The sequence below is a fragment of the Myotis brandtii genome, unplaced genomic scaffold, assembly GCF_000412655.1.
Source record: "Myotis brandtii unplaced genomic scaffold, ASM41265v1 scaffold84, whole genome shotgun sequence".
Lineage (NCBI taxonomy): Eukaryota > Metazoa > Chordata > Mammalia > Chiroptera > Vespertilionidae > Myotis > Myotis brandtii.
Window position 1 is genome coordinate 102,387 of NW_005371410.1, and position 14,208 is coordinate 116,594.

The 14,208-nt window shown below is 45.4% G+C and overlaps 1 protein-coding gene across 2 annotated transcripts; it reads right to left on the bottom strand.

Moving 5' to 3' along the window:
* Positions 1-1,877: 1,877 nt before the first annotated feature.
* Positions 1,878-12,305, bottom strand: PROKR1 (prokineticin receptor 1). 2 transcript variants are annotated; one of them, XR_001360299.1, is made up of 3 exons: positions 11,672-12,305; positions 2,298-4,250; positions 1,878-2,097 (listed from the first exon to the last, which is right to left on the bottom strand). XR_001360299.1 is itself a non-coding variant. In XM_005884533.2 (2 exons), the coding sequence occupies exons 1-2, from the start codon at positions 12,154-12,156 to the stop codon at positions 3,554-3,556; spliced, it is 1,182 nt and encodes a 393-aa protein (XP_005884595.1). In that variant the 5' UTR covers positions 12,157-12,305; the 3' UTR covers positions 2,138-3,553. The 2 variants fall into 2 exon arrangements, 1 of the variants encoding a protein (XP_005884595.1); XM_005884533.2 differs by lacking the exon at positions 1,878-2,097 and having other exon boundaries at positions 2,138-4,250.
* Positions 12,306-14,208: the final 1,903 nt, after the last annotated feature.

A 14,208-nucleotide genomic window follows, 5' to 3' on the forward strand; every position in this document is an offset into this window, starting at 1 on the left:
AGAAAAGAAACACAAAAGCAAAAATGTCAACTTGTTGGGCTTGCCACCAGTTTTTGGAGAAGCCATCATCTGGGCAGGCTACTGCTCGGTTCAGTGAATCAACCACTAACCTGAACAAGGCTTGGTGTTGTAGGTTCATCTCCTGGTTCACTTTGCAAACCTTAAGCTTGTTCAAAGGATTAACCTTAGCTTATATAACAGGCATAAACAGGTCCTCAGATTTCCAGTCCTGGCACTCAGATGCTAAAAAGTGTTAATGGTTTTACCAACTGAAGACTTCTAGGAAGACATATAAATCAATTAAATTTCTTTAGGATGAAGAGAAGTTCGTAGGCAATATGAACATGAGTTAACACTGTTGTCATAATTCATCTGATCATGGAATCAGCATTTATTTGGTGTTTGCTCAAAGAACCATCACACCATCACTAGGAAAAGCATGGGGGGTGGAAATTACAGACACACTATGTTGATAGGCAATATGAACATGAGTTAACACTGTTGTCACAATTCATCTGATCATGGAATCAGCACTTATTTGGTGTTCGCTCAAAGAACCATCACACCATCACTAGGAAAGCATGGGGGGTGGAAATTACAGACACACTATGTTGAATGATTATATACTTGGGATTTTTTATTTACTCGATAACTACACAACAATTTCACTCACTGTAAAATCACAATCAGATACAATATCTAGAAATATTACAGGTAAATGAGGTTTTTTTTAAAGGTACATTTTAAGCTGAAAAGCCAAAAGAGGTTTGGTTGTCACATCTAAAAAGTTCCTATTTAATACAGCCAACTGCTGTTTAGCATTCTTTTTTTTTTTTTTTTTTTTTTTTTTTGTTTAGCATTCTTAATGGAAAGGTGAACATATTGACAGCAAATGATATCATTTTATTACTTTTAGTGTAAAAACTAACTTTCCTGATTTAATAATGCAATATGTGATTTCATAAAAAGTAAGGATTGCCTTCCAAGGCATATTGGCTTTAGGCTAGCATTTTAATTAGTTTCTTTTTTCTCCGAGAGTATTCTGATTAAATGGTAGCGTAAATATGCTGGATGATGAATGGAAAAATAATAGCTTCTTAGAATGTATCTTCCAGAGAAATAAAATGACTATAAATAATAAACTTTGCTACAAAAAATTAAGAGTTGACTATTTTGGAGGGGGAGATGCACAACACAGGTTTCACTTAAATAGCATTATAAATGTGTTGCTCTAGAATTATTTAAGAAGAAAAGGACAAGTCCATTCTATAGCTATACACCCTCATGAAAATAAAAAACAGACTGAGAAACAAATACCACATTGCCCAGATTCATGCTGGCTGGGGAACAGGCATAGGAAGATGGTCAGCACTTCCATGATCATAAAGATGCTTTTATTCTAAAACCCTGAGCTTGTCTTCTGACTGGAAACCGATCTACCATGTCCTTTTATACTTCCGCCACCAGCTTTCACTGCCTTATTGTACCAACTTATTAAGAACATGATGCATACAGCACTGCTGAGAGGTGTAAGGGAAGAATTTATACAAAGGAGAGCGAAAGGGGAAGGTGGTGAGGTTTCTAGATACATAAGTCGAGCTTACAAGTTTTCCCATGTCCAGGCACATTACACACAGTTATTAGTCTCGCTTTTGATTAGTTGTGTGGTTGAAAGAGTTTTTCCACATATTATCTCATTGGCTATTCACAACCACCTCCTCAGTAGCTACCTTCATCCCCTGCAAGAAGCTTTACCCAGAGTCACAGAGGCGACAAAGCCAAGGCTGGATCAGCTCTTTTGGTTCAAAAACTCCACATTCTGCCGAAACCTGTTTTGCTCAGTGGATAGAGCGTCGGCCGGCTTTACCCAGGGTCACAGAGGCGACAAAGCCAAGGCTGGATCAGATCTTTTGGTTCAAAAACTCCATATTCCAATATTCAAAACACCGAACTAAGGAGGTGATTGGAAAGTGGGACAAGCGCTCAGGGAGCCCGTAGAATCACTGAAGCTCATTGTTAGCTGACCCTCCCCCCACCACCATTTGTATGTCCCTTTCTTTCCTAGGTACCCAGGGCCCTACCACTGAGCTTCATCACCTGCCACTGGATTGCATTAAAAAAACTCCACATTCCAATATTCAAAACACCGAACTAAGGAGGTGATTGGAAAGTGGGACAAGCGCTCAGGGAGCCCGTAGAATCACTGAAGCTCATTGTTAGCTGACCCTCCCCCCACCACCATTTGTATGTCCCTTTCTTTCCTAGGTACCCAGGGCCCTACCACTGAGCTTCATCACCTGCCACTGGATTGCATGACTTCATGTGCACTGAGCAATGGAAATGTGATGGGTTATGCCTCCAGAAAGTGCCTCCATTTTAAAAAGAGCATCAAGTTTTAATCCAAAGGAATAATGCCGATGATGGGATTCAGGCACCAGGACAAAGACATCTTGCCCTTAAATCGTACCAGTAAGGGTGAAAGCTGGTGTGAATGAAAAAAATGGCTGACAGCCACATTCATGAGGTGTGTGTCTCCTTTCAAACAGTCTATGCGTCACAAGCATGGAGACATGAGAAGGACGTAAGGAGAAGTCTAACTGGTCCAAATCAGAATAACTGAGAGGTGGAAGCAGTATCACCCTAAGACCAAGAGACCCTGAACCCCTTCTCTGAGCCCCCCACACTTTCAGGGGTCCTCTGCCTGGACCCCTCCCATTGAGGGAGAGAAGGCCATGGATCCAAGGGGACATACCCATGCTGAGCCTAGCTGTTCCCCTCTTGACTTGCTCCAGATACCCAGACCTCATGATTCCCTGTCCCCATAGTCTCCGGGGTCTCTGCAGCCTCTTCCCAGGATCCATCCTTATAATCATGAGCTTCACTACATATGGGCCCTGAGCCTGAGGCGCCGCCATGGGGCAACATGGGGCAAGAGGATCTGGATAGAACTTGCCATGTATACTGCGGTCCCGTGGGCATGCATGTAAGGCTCCTCACAGTGAGCGCGGGGACCAGGAGTGAGAAGAGAAGGGCTGAGGAAAGAACTGGGAGGCTGTCTGTATTCTTACTCCAACCGCACAAACATCAGGAGTGAAGTCAAGCCTAAAAATAGTTGTAGAAATGGGTTACATCAGTGTCTGATGAGTCGCCGAGATTGTCCAGAGAGACCCTCACCCCCACAAACGCATGTACCACAGTCCAGCTGCCTACTCAGGTCCCCTCTGCAGCCGCCTTACTCCAGGCTGTCCATGCTCAAATGTTTTCTTGGTTTAATCCCTACTTCTTTGGGGCCATTCAGTGGCATCAACATATACGGGTTTCACCAATGCCTCCTCTTTGCACAAATGAGACGTTCAGTGAACGTCAGCCACTGGTGATGGTGTCTCATCACACGAGTGTTAGAAAATCTGAGCCCCTGGGACACCATGCTCACATAGTCGTCCATGTACTCGGCCCTCTGTGGCAGACCAAGAGTTCTTGGGGTTGACGGTGTGCATCGAAGTACACGGGTCAGTGTCCCAAAGGCCCGTTTACACGTTTAAAGGCCCTCGGGTTACTTCAGCCTGATGCAGTCCACCTCTTCGGTGGCAGGCACCCCCGTGGTTTTGAGATCGAGGTCTGCGCTGGACTTGCTGCCGTTGGAGGACGACTTCCAGTGCAGCTGCACGATCCTCTTGAGGTACTTGACGGTGTTGTTCTTGACCGTCACGAAGCACAGGGTGTTGATCATGCTGTTGCTCATGGCGATGCACTCGACGATGTAGAAGGCCGTGAGGTAGTGCTTCTCCTTCACGAACACGGCGGGGAAGAAGTCGCGCACCACGGTGAAGCCGTAGAAGGGGGCCCAGCACAGCACGTAGGCGGTGAGGATGCCCATGAGCACCAGCACCGTCTTCCGGCGGCAGCGCAGCCGCTTCCGGATCTGCTCCGTCTGGAAACCGGGGACAGCCTTGAACCAGAGTTCCCGCGAGATGCGGGCGTAGCACAGCGTCATGACGGCCACGGGGCCCACGAACTCCAGGCCGAGGATGAAGAGGAAGTAGGACTTGTAGTAGAGCTGCTGGTCCACCGGCCAGATCTGGCCGCAGAAGATCTTCTTCTGGTTCTTGACGATGATGAGAACCGTTTCCGTGGTGAAGTAGGCGGAGGGGATGGCGATGAGGACGGACACCGCCCACACCAGGGCGATCCAGCCCGTGGCCGTCTGATACTTCATCCGGGGCCGCAGCGGGTGGACGATGACCAGGTATCTAGGACAAGAACGCAAACGGGTCAGCCGCTGAGCCAAGAAAGTGCCCGATGACGAGATCTTTGCCACCGAATGGGGTGTGTGGAGGGAAAACGCAATGGTATAGGTATAGGGGCTTTCCAGAAAGGCAGGCTTGAATTCGGACCCCTGTTCCACCCCTTACCAGCTGTTGCAACCGCAAGCAAGTTTTGTTTCGTCTCTCTGAATCGCAGTTTCCTTATCTGCAAATTTTTTTGTTTGTTTTTAAGGATGAAATATGCTAATGTATACACAATTCCTGGCATATACTCAATAAATGGTAACTATTACTATTAAATGTAGTAATAATGCCTCCCATCCTGGCATGATTCCCAGGTCCTTCCTGTCTACAGGATCATTCATTCTAATTAACCCAGAGTTTAGAGCTAAAAGGGCCTGATAGATCCAAAGACTTATTGGGAGAACTTGCTCCTTCCAGTGGAAGCAGTGGGCAAAGTTGTGTCTTCATTCCACATTTTTGAAAACACTGCTCTTCATGCAAAGGGGGAGGAATACATGTGATCATTTATTTTACTTTCCAGGTGGAAAAATAGAGGCCAGAGAGAGATGAGTGGCTTTCTCAAAGTCATATACCATAGGACCCTTGGTAGAAAACATTTAACCCTATCTGACATGATGGATGAGAAAATCAATTGAGAATATACATGAATGTATCTTTTTTAACCACAAAGCACCAGATAGAAAAATATATTGCTTTTGTTCTCTCCCCCCGCCACCCCCCCACCCCCGAAAAAAAAAAAACACAAAAAACCACACTGTTGTTACCACAGAGGTCCAGGAGCAAAGACAGAGCACTTTCTGGGGGTTGTGAGTCATTTGTGCTGCATGAAAGCCTCCTTCCCAGGGTGAGTGCACATACTTATGCAGGAGCTTTGATTTCCTGGAAGACTTTCCAATCTCGCAGGGGATGGACATTGGAGGAGAGAAAGATAGGAAGTGAAGTGGGAGGGAATGACTAATCAACATTGGAAATAAACACATCCTCACTTGCCTACAGCTTATTCCAGGTAGAGCCAAGAACAAATGTGACAGGAGCAGGGAAGAAAGCCAAACCAATTCTGTTTTTTGAAACCAATCTTTTTGAGTTCATCTTTCTTGGAAATTTGATCGGAAGAGGAGGTTCATTCTTATTTTTTTCTTCTGATTATAATACTGCTCTTTCTGTCCTACGCCCCCCAACCCAAGTAGCCAGCTCCGTGGAGTGTGTCATTTGGAGAGTTAACTGGAGTGAGACTCCTGCTGTCTTATGGCTTCCAGATATTAGATGAAGTTGGAAAGGTTGAGTCCACCCTCTGAACACCCAGCTGTCTGCTTGACATGCACCACCACCAGCAACAATCGTTGGCACTCTCGCCAACCTCCTAGTGCTGAAGGGTGAAATGCAGTGTCTGCAGGGTGTTGGCAGTGCTTTTGTCAGTAAACATGTATGGGCAAAAGCCAAGCTCCTACAATGAGTGCACCGAACTTGCTCTGACTCATAGCAAAAACTAGGAACTTAGTGTTTTTGCTCTCACTAGCTCTCTCCCTCTCTGTCTACACCACCATGTTTCATTGATTACTTTGTCAAAGAATATTTCTATATTCATACACGTGTAGTATATGAATTTTCACTATATAATTCTATTCCTTCTTTTCCCAATAGTAATTTCCTACATCTTTATAATGTTTCAAAGTCAAAGTGTTTTTTCAATAAGTAGGAGAGAATGCTGATCTAGGAGTCAGAAGACCGAGAATCTAGTCCCAGCTTTGCCACAAACTTGTTATGTGAATTTGAGCCATTTTTCTTAGCCCTGTGGGCTCAATTTCCTCATCTGTAGCATAGGGATATTACCTGCCTCAACAACCTCACAGAGATACTGTAAGATCCAAACAAGCACTGCATATAAACAACAATAAGCTATTAATACACAAGACACTATTAGCGTCCTAGAATGTATTTTTTCTTTCACCTGTTTTTGCAAATACTGCATTTGAAAGTTCTCTACTACTTTCTCTTTTATTGGATATATTTTACTGTTTCTACTTATTTTCACATCAAAACTAACCTTCAGGTAATCTGTGACAACCCATCTGATAGTTTTTTTCATCCTGGCTTTCTCTGACATCACCCTAACTCTATCCACAGTCTTAGTTCCAGGAATTGAGCAAGAGGCGGTCCAAATACATTTACCAATAAGCAAATTGCAGAAACTGCTTTAAGGATTGCCACCAGCCTTGGCTATGCTAGGATCAAAACTCAGAACTCTAGTATTAGTAACACTTGCTTATGTTTGTAAAGCAGTTTACAATTTACAGAACATTTTCAAATCCACTTTCTCATTAGAGTAGGTAAGAGAGCAAAAATACCCACTTTACAGATAAGCAGACTAAGATTTGGAGAGGCTAAATAACCTGCCAAAAGCCACACAGCTAGAAATTGACGGGACCATGATGCAGACCCATCCATCTCTTGCTCCAAATGCAGTGGGTTCTCAAATACGCCATTTGTCCCCACCCTTTTCAACCAAAGCAAGCAATATCCCTTCGTCCTACCCTTCTCCTGACATCAAATAGTCCTTCTCTTTTCTCTCCATCACAACTGGTTTCTACTTATTAATGTTCCAAGGAGTCAGGCAATGGGCAGCTTATGAGTATGCCCTAGGCTTGCCCTGTGTGTCTACCACTACATTGGCTCAGGTCCAGATCCACTTTGCACCAACAAAGAATGAAGGCTGATAGACAAATGTCCAGGCAGTAATTGTCTGGTGATAGTGGGCTGGGTGATTAAACAAAGAGCATTTGGGCTCCCTCTCTGTCCCCAGGACCCAGATCCAGATCACACCATGGAAGTGGAGATTGCAGTAGTTACTAGGCCAGTCATGGGATGGGCAGGGATTGCATGACTTACTCCTTGGGCCAGCCAGCTCTGACCAATAATCTCACCGGGTAGCATTTGTAGGACCTGGGACTGAGGATGATTACTCATGCCTTAGCTGGCCTCATTCAGACAGAAGAGGAGAGCTGACAATGGCAGGCAGACTGGTCAGTTTTCCCTGGATTTGGGGTAAAAGAAGGAAGGGTCCCACAATGCCCCACATGCTATGGGATCTGAAGGATACACCTCCAGGACAGTACAGGTGTCTCCACATCAAAGAAACCAAGATCTGGAGGGCCAGGGGTCCTCTGATGACCTTTCTCAGTTTCCTGCTGCCATCAGATCTGACTCCCTGTGTCTAGCTAGATTTTGAGATCTTCTGGAATAGGACCTTATCCTTGACTTTCCAAATGTTCCTTGCCTCTGCCCTACATATTTTGAGATCTTCTGGAATAGGACCTTAACCTTGACTTTCCAAATGTTCCTTGCCTCTGCCCTACATCCTCTGCAAGGGATCTCATGCCTCAAGCCTTCCCACTTCTAGGCTGTTGTAAACACTGTTCCTCTTGGAAAACCTCTCCTCTACTTTGCGGATCACCATTTGTTGAAAGCCAGTTAAAAAGTCCCCCTCTTCCATGAAACCTCCTTTAACTCCTCAGATACACGATGATCTCACCCTTCTGTAAATTTCTTTTAAAATTTATTCTTTATCCTTTAACTGTTTCAGAAGTGTCACCTCACTCCCCACCCACCTCTCCCACTTTAGGTGGTGAGCTCCAGCGTGCAGGGACCATGTCTTACTTCTTTTATAAGCTTTTGCTGCCAGTGAATTATGGGCATCTAGGATTTTAGTGAAACTTCACTCTCAATAGTTCCTGGCACCAAGCAAATAGAAATGTAGTCAACCATGGCGGCAGCCCTCAAAAATATTGTAACCTTATTTGGAAAAAAGGACATAAGTGTATTTACCCAGCATGAGACTGGGAGACAGCCTTGGGCTCAATAATGGAAGGTTTCAAGAGCAGGCGAAGGAGTTTGAGGCATAGGTTGTAGACAATGAGTTCTTTGAGGTCTTTAGAGCCAGAGAGGGGAGACATACAAGACAGAAGATTAATTTGGCTGCAGTCTTGCTTTATTCCCTCAGGCCACAGGGGCCTTCTCTTTGTTCTTAGAACCCATCAGGTTTGTTCCTGTTCAGGGCCTTTGCACTTATTATTCCCTTTATCTGGGATGCTTTTTTATCAGTCTTCACAAGGCTGGCTTTTTTTTTCCTCCGCCATCTTTCAGAGGTAGGTTCAAAAGTCTTCTCCTCAGACACACTTTTCCTGACTCTACACCTGGTGTCTCCCACCCTCAGTCACTCTCAATGTTTTAGTGTTTGTTTGTTTTTGTTCAGAGTATTTCTCATGCTCTAAAAATGCCTTTCTTGTTTGTGTGTCTAACTGCTAACTCTCTCCATCCCATGGATGTAAGTTCCATGAGGGCAAAGAATTTTTTTTCTTATTCATCATATCCCCAATGCTTAGAATAGTATCTGTCACATCAGTCGTTCTACAAAAATGCATTATTTGAATGAATGAATGAATGAATGAATGAATGAATGTTAAATAGTATCTGTCACATGCAGTCGTTCTACAAAAATGCATTGTTTGAATGAATGAATGAATGAATGAATGTTTAGGGAGGATTATGAGGGGAGTAGGTTGGCAGAGAGCAGAGCCAAGAAACATGGAAGGCCAAGAGGAGACTATGATAGTCCAGCCCTGAGTGAATAGGTGGGAGGGAGGGGTAAGTATTGGCTGGACCTGGAAATGAAATGAATGCTGGAGAAAGGGAGAGAGTGGCCAGGACAGAGGAGACTTGCTAGTTTAGATGCCTGGAAAACCAAGGAACCAATAACAGAAACAAAGAAGTCCAGGCAGGTAGAAGAGTAACCGTTCTGTTCTGCTATATCTTGATAGCAGTGTTTCTTAGAAACCTTGTATTATTATCTTTTAAATCACATCATTAAAACAATCACTTCAATGAAAACAAAGAGGTTAACCAATCAAAAATATTCATTCATTTATCTGTGTGTGTGTTTTTGTTGTTATTCCTTTAAGGGTTAATTCAAGAACTATAATATCCACTGTTTTTTTAGTGTTTATTCTGTTTTAAACATTGTTCAAACAATTACCTATATTATATAATTTAATCCTCAAGGCAACCCAATACATTAGGTTTTCATATTATTCCCATTTTATACATGAGAAAACTGAGGAAGAGTAAGGTCAAATAATTAATATAAGGCTAATAGGTGGTACCACAGGAATTTAAACCCAGGCAGAATAACTGCTAACATTATTTTCCTACAGAAATTTCATTTTTAAAATGTACTTTTATAACTGTAGGTATATTGTTATATCAAGATAAAAATTAGTTGTCCAAAACTAATCAAATCAAACCTGAAAATCTGATCAAATCCTGAACAACACATGAGACCAGACAATAATCAATGAAGTCCTCGACTAAATTGAAATTAGATAGTAAAGACACATGAAAATAAAAATGCTTTGAAGCAAAGATTACAAACATCAATAAAAGAACTTAATGTTCTGGCACAGCTAGTTAGTTGGCCAAGGCCGTTGGATGGCCCTGTGCAGGCAACAATGCTTTCCTCCAATGTCTGGGTGCAAGTTTTCACTCACGACTCCATTCTGAACAACAGCAGTCTCTATGATGCTGTGCAGGTTCCCCAATTAATCTTTCTTATTGTATTTAAATTGCATTATATAAACTCACACAGCCAGAGAAATGCCTGCAGTATTTCAGACAGGCAGAGTTTAGTATGAAAGTAGGATAAGGACTTGTAGGAGTTCAGTAGATCAACATAGATCTCTCCTCTTATATGTTCAAAATAACCCAATTCCCATGAATTTGTCCTTGAAGCCACTCCCCACTACAGTGTTACACCTTTCGACAAGTGGACCCCCACATGGTGAAATGGATTTCACCCAGACAGCAGGTCACCCCCCCCACACACACACACCGCTGTTAGTGGCTGAGAACACCCCTTGTGAAAAGATGTCTAGCTAGAATGAAACTTCAGGAAATGACCCTGTATGCTTTGTCCTGTTGATGTACTAAGAGAGGTGGTGGTAGCTTCTACTTGTAGAAAAGGTCAAAGATAAGGTCCCTGGAGCTTTCTTTGACAGCTATGAAGGGGACTTAAGGGGCAGATACCCAGCTTGATTTCTCCCTCCTGCTCCTTCTGTAGGTCCACTCAGGGTCCATCTCTGGATGGACAATATACTGTGGGGCTCTGTGACTCATGTGGAAGACCTTGGCCAAGAAGAAGTAGCCCTCTGCAGGATGACCCTCTAAGCACCTTCTATGGGTGCAGACCAAGGGCTATTTAAACTTCTAACTCCCTGACATCATCCTTCCCAAGGCTCCACCCCTCAGTGGCTTTAAAGCCTGGTTCCCTTTTAACCCCCTTTTCTCAGGAGTGGTCTCTTTCCAGGTCACTGTATCCCTGCTTGTCCTGCTTATGGCTCCAGAAAACAGGCTCTATTTGCTGTGCTGCCTCCCAGAACATTGTTCTGACTATGAGAGACAGGCTGAACTCCACCAGAGCCCCGAGGCCATGGAACAGGGAGAACATGTGTGCTTCAGGCTTTCTGAGTTAAGGGAGAGAGACGGGCTGTTCAGATTCAAGTACACGAGGCCTGATTTGACCCTCAAGGTAACTGTCTCTACACTGTAACAAGGTGTTTTGTAATTAGAGTCCAACTTTCGGCAGAGGAGCTTGCAAAGGTTGTCCTGAGGGAACCAGAAACCACCCTGGTCATTAGCATAGGTGATTATACTAAATAAAAAGACTAAGCATAACATCAGAAAGATTTGCACTGATCTCACTGATTTTATTTACCTTCACTAGAAATAGGTCTTCTATGCTGCTGCATGCAAATGTATGAAGAGGGGCAAACAGACTAATGCAACAACTAAGAATAAATAAGCATATGTTTTCTTTTGGGTTTTTTTTTTTAGTTAGTTTGTTTTTCAAAACAAATCCCTCAATCTTATTGTAAAATCAACTGGTGCTGGTGGGGCTGGATAGTTCATGTTTCAGTAGAGTAAGTCTTAAAAAGACAGAAACCTCCGTCAAGATTTCCAAGTTGACTCAAGAGTTACCTGCCTAGCATTTAATCTTGTCCCTCCACACCTACTACCTGTCTCTCTCTAGACCTTGAACAGATACAACATCTGGGAGCATAACCATTGCAGAGGGATCCAAAGCCTTCCCACTGCCCAACTCATGGGGCTCTGCTACCTCCTGCCTGCCCAAAGCTGCAAATCTAGAACCCTTCTCACTGTCAGTCAATGAGCTACACTTGATCTTAGCAAAAAGGCCGAGAAGCCATGGGGCCAACTTTTGAGCCCTTATATATCCACATCTATGGTGAATACAGATATCTCTCATTAATTATAATTGCGACTAACAATTCCAATGCCCCTTCCTTCGTTGTCCCCACAGTCCCCTTACTCACCTGTCGATGGCGATAGCCAGCAAAGCATTGGTGGAGACGTAGAGAGAGACAGTACGCAGGTAGTTGACTGAGGCGCACAGGATGTGGCCATGCTCCCAGGAGAGCTGGCGCACCACGTAGTAGTCCATCTCAAAGGGGCAGCAGACAATGGCCACCAGGAAATCAGAGATGGCCAGGTTGGCAATGAGTAGGTTGGTGAGGTTGCGAAGCTTTTTGTAGCGGGCCAGGGCAGCAATGAAGATGAAGTTGCCAATGCCACAGACCAGCATGATGCCCACCAGGGCCATGCCAATGACAATCTTGGCAGCAAAAAAAGTCAGAGAATTGGTTACATCCTCATCTTCATCCAAGGGCATATCATAGTCGCCATAGCTGAAGTTAAATGGGAAGGAAGCAGCCTGGGCTCCGTGGGGGTCAAGCATGGAAAGGAAGCCAGTGGAGATGTTGGTGGCATTCTCATCCATGACTCCCAGGGTGATCTCCATTTGGCCAGGTGATGCCTTGAGCAACACAGCTGGGAATTCCTCTGGGATGAGGCCTGGGAAGCCGGTGTCTTCTCTCTCTGCTGACACTCAGTTCTGTCTTAATGAGTCAGAGTGTCCCTGCCAGCATCTTTGGGGTTCAGCTCCATCCTAAGCCTTTAAAAGACATAAAAAATAGTTGGCTATATAGCTGAGTGAATCCGGCCAAATTTAAAACCATCCTGTAACCTAAGCAGATCCATTAGCCACCTGCTCAGAGTGAACATTGGGTGATGGAGTGGAAATAAAAAAATAAAACAGTGAGAGAAAAGAAATTTATCAACCACATACCCATTCATTCACGGAAGATTGGATTGCTGTAGAGACCATCAGCACTGCCTCTGTTTATTTCCCTTCCACTGAAGACTCTGAAATGTTACACTTTTTCTCAGGGACCAAAGTTAGAAGGCTGAAGAGAAGGAAAGTGACCTGCTCCAAACTCCATTTCCTGTCCTGACAGCCTGGACTTTGTCCTTGTGGAATTGTCCCATTCTGTTGCTTAAAAGAAGTGATTCTAAATACAATCAAAGAGGGAGGGCTTTGAGACAACCCTGTCTGCTCTCCAGGAGTTGGTCTCTCTCCTTCTGGCAAAACACTGCCCTAAAATCACAGAGCCTCCTAGCAGCCACCCTCCCCGCTCCTCACTGGGCTTGCTGTCCCAACATACAAGTCTGCAGTGACCCTACAAGCTACCCACAGTCTTTACCAAGGCTCGACCCCAGGCAGAGGCCATAGGGTAAAAGACAGCCTAAGCGCTGAATGGCTTAGGAAGGGGGCTCTGGAGCAAAATGCTTTCTGTGGCTGGTGTGTGTCCTGAGGCAAATAGCTTAAACACTCAGAGTTTCAGCGTCCTCTAGGCAGGAGATCAATAATGTCTGTAAAGCAAGGAGGTCCTTGGAGACGGAGGGTGTTACACCCCAGAACTGCAAGGAATGACTATCAAGTGCTCAGGCCTCCCAGTCAGCTGCAAAGAAGGGGAGGGAAATCCTAACCTGGATGACCCCATCACACCACATAACAGGGCTGAGTGAGAGGGGAGAGGGGAGAGGGGAGGGGCTGTCCTCTGCGCTGCTGGGGACAGAGAACAACAGGAAGTCCCCTGTCCCCTGCCCTCTCCCCTAGTCCCAGTCCTTCACAGGCTTGAAAACATCAGACCAGGTTGCTGGGGTGTAAAGGGAGGGCTGGGGCCTGGGGAGCCCTGGAAATGTCAGGAAAGCCAGAGTGAGGAGATATGGAAAACCTGAGGTTCCTGGAAAAGGGAGACCCCTAGGACCCCAGGAAAGCCTGCTGCCCAATTCCTCAAAGATGAGACATCTGAGCTTGTCTTTAGGGGGACCAGGGTTAAAGTTCCTCTGTATCCCCAATTAAGTTTAGCCCCATTCTTGCCTCTCTCCCCAGTTCCTCCCCCCCCTCCCCCCACGTTTCTCAGGGTTTTTATTTCCTTCCTCTGAGCCTTCAGTCCTGTCCCTCAGGCCTTGCCCTCTGCCCCTGTCAGGTGTGAGGAGCTGAAAGGTCCCAGGGACCAGGCTCGTAGCCCAGACAAGTATGGCTGCAATCCAGGTGGGATGCTCCATACCCCTTGCAGACCCTGTGTCTTGGAGGCGTGCCACCTCTGAGGGTAGGGTACCCAAAAGCATGTCAGCCAGAAGGCTCAAAGGCAGGTTTTTAAAACTTCTTGTGGGGCAGGGTGTTCGATTTTAGGATCTGGGGAGAAATTGCCCAGCGGTCTTTAATCCTTAATTCTCACCTCTCCCAGAAGAACCCTATTCCCATCAGTGTCCACTGGGGACCCTGCCAGACCCTTCCTCCGCCAAACCTGGAAGCCACTTTGCAGCCCCTGCTGATCAGCCCTCGCCTGCTCTCAGCTTTGTCCTCGGCGCTTCGGAGGCTACACCTAAGGGCAGGAGCGGGTACCCGGCTCCCCGGAAGAATTGAGCTCCACTGCCAGTCTCCCGAAAAGCCCCTTCCCCACGCAAAGCCTCGGCCCCGCCGCGGCCGGTGCGGCGCGGGGGTCCT

Coding starts and splice junctions, on each gene's coding strand:
- PROKR1 (XM_005884533.2), bottom strand. CDS start 12,156: ATGGAGATCACCCTGGGAGTCATGGATGAGAATGCCACCAACATCTCC. Junction 4,251..11,671: donor CTGGCTATCGCCATCGACAG/GTGAGTAAGGGG, acceptor TTCTTGTCCTAG/ATACCTGGTCATCGTCCACC.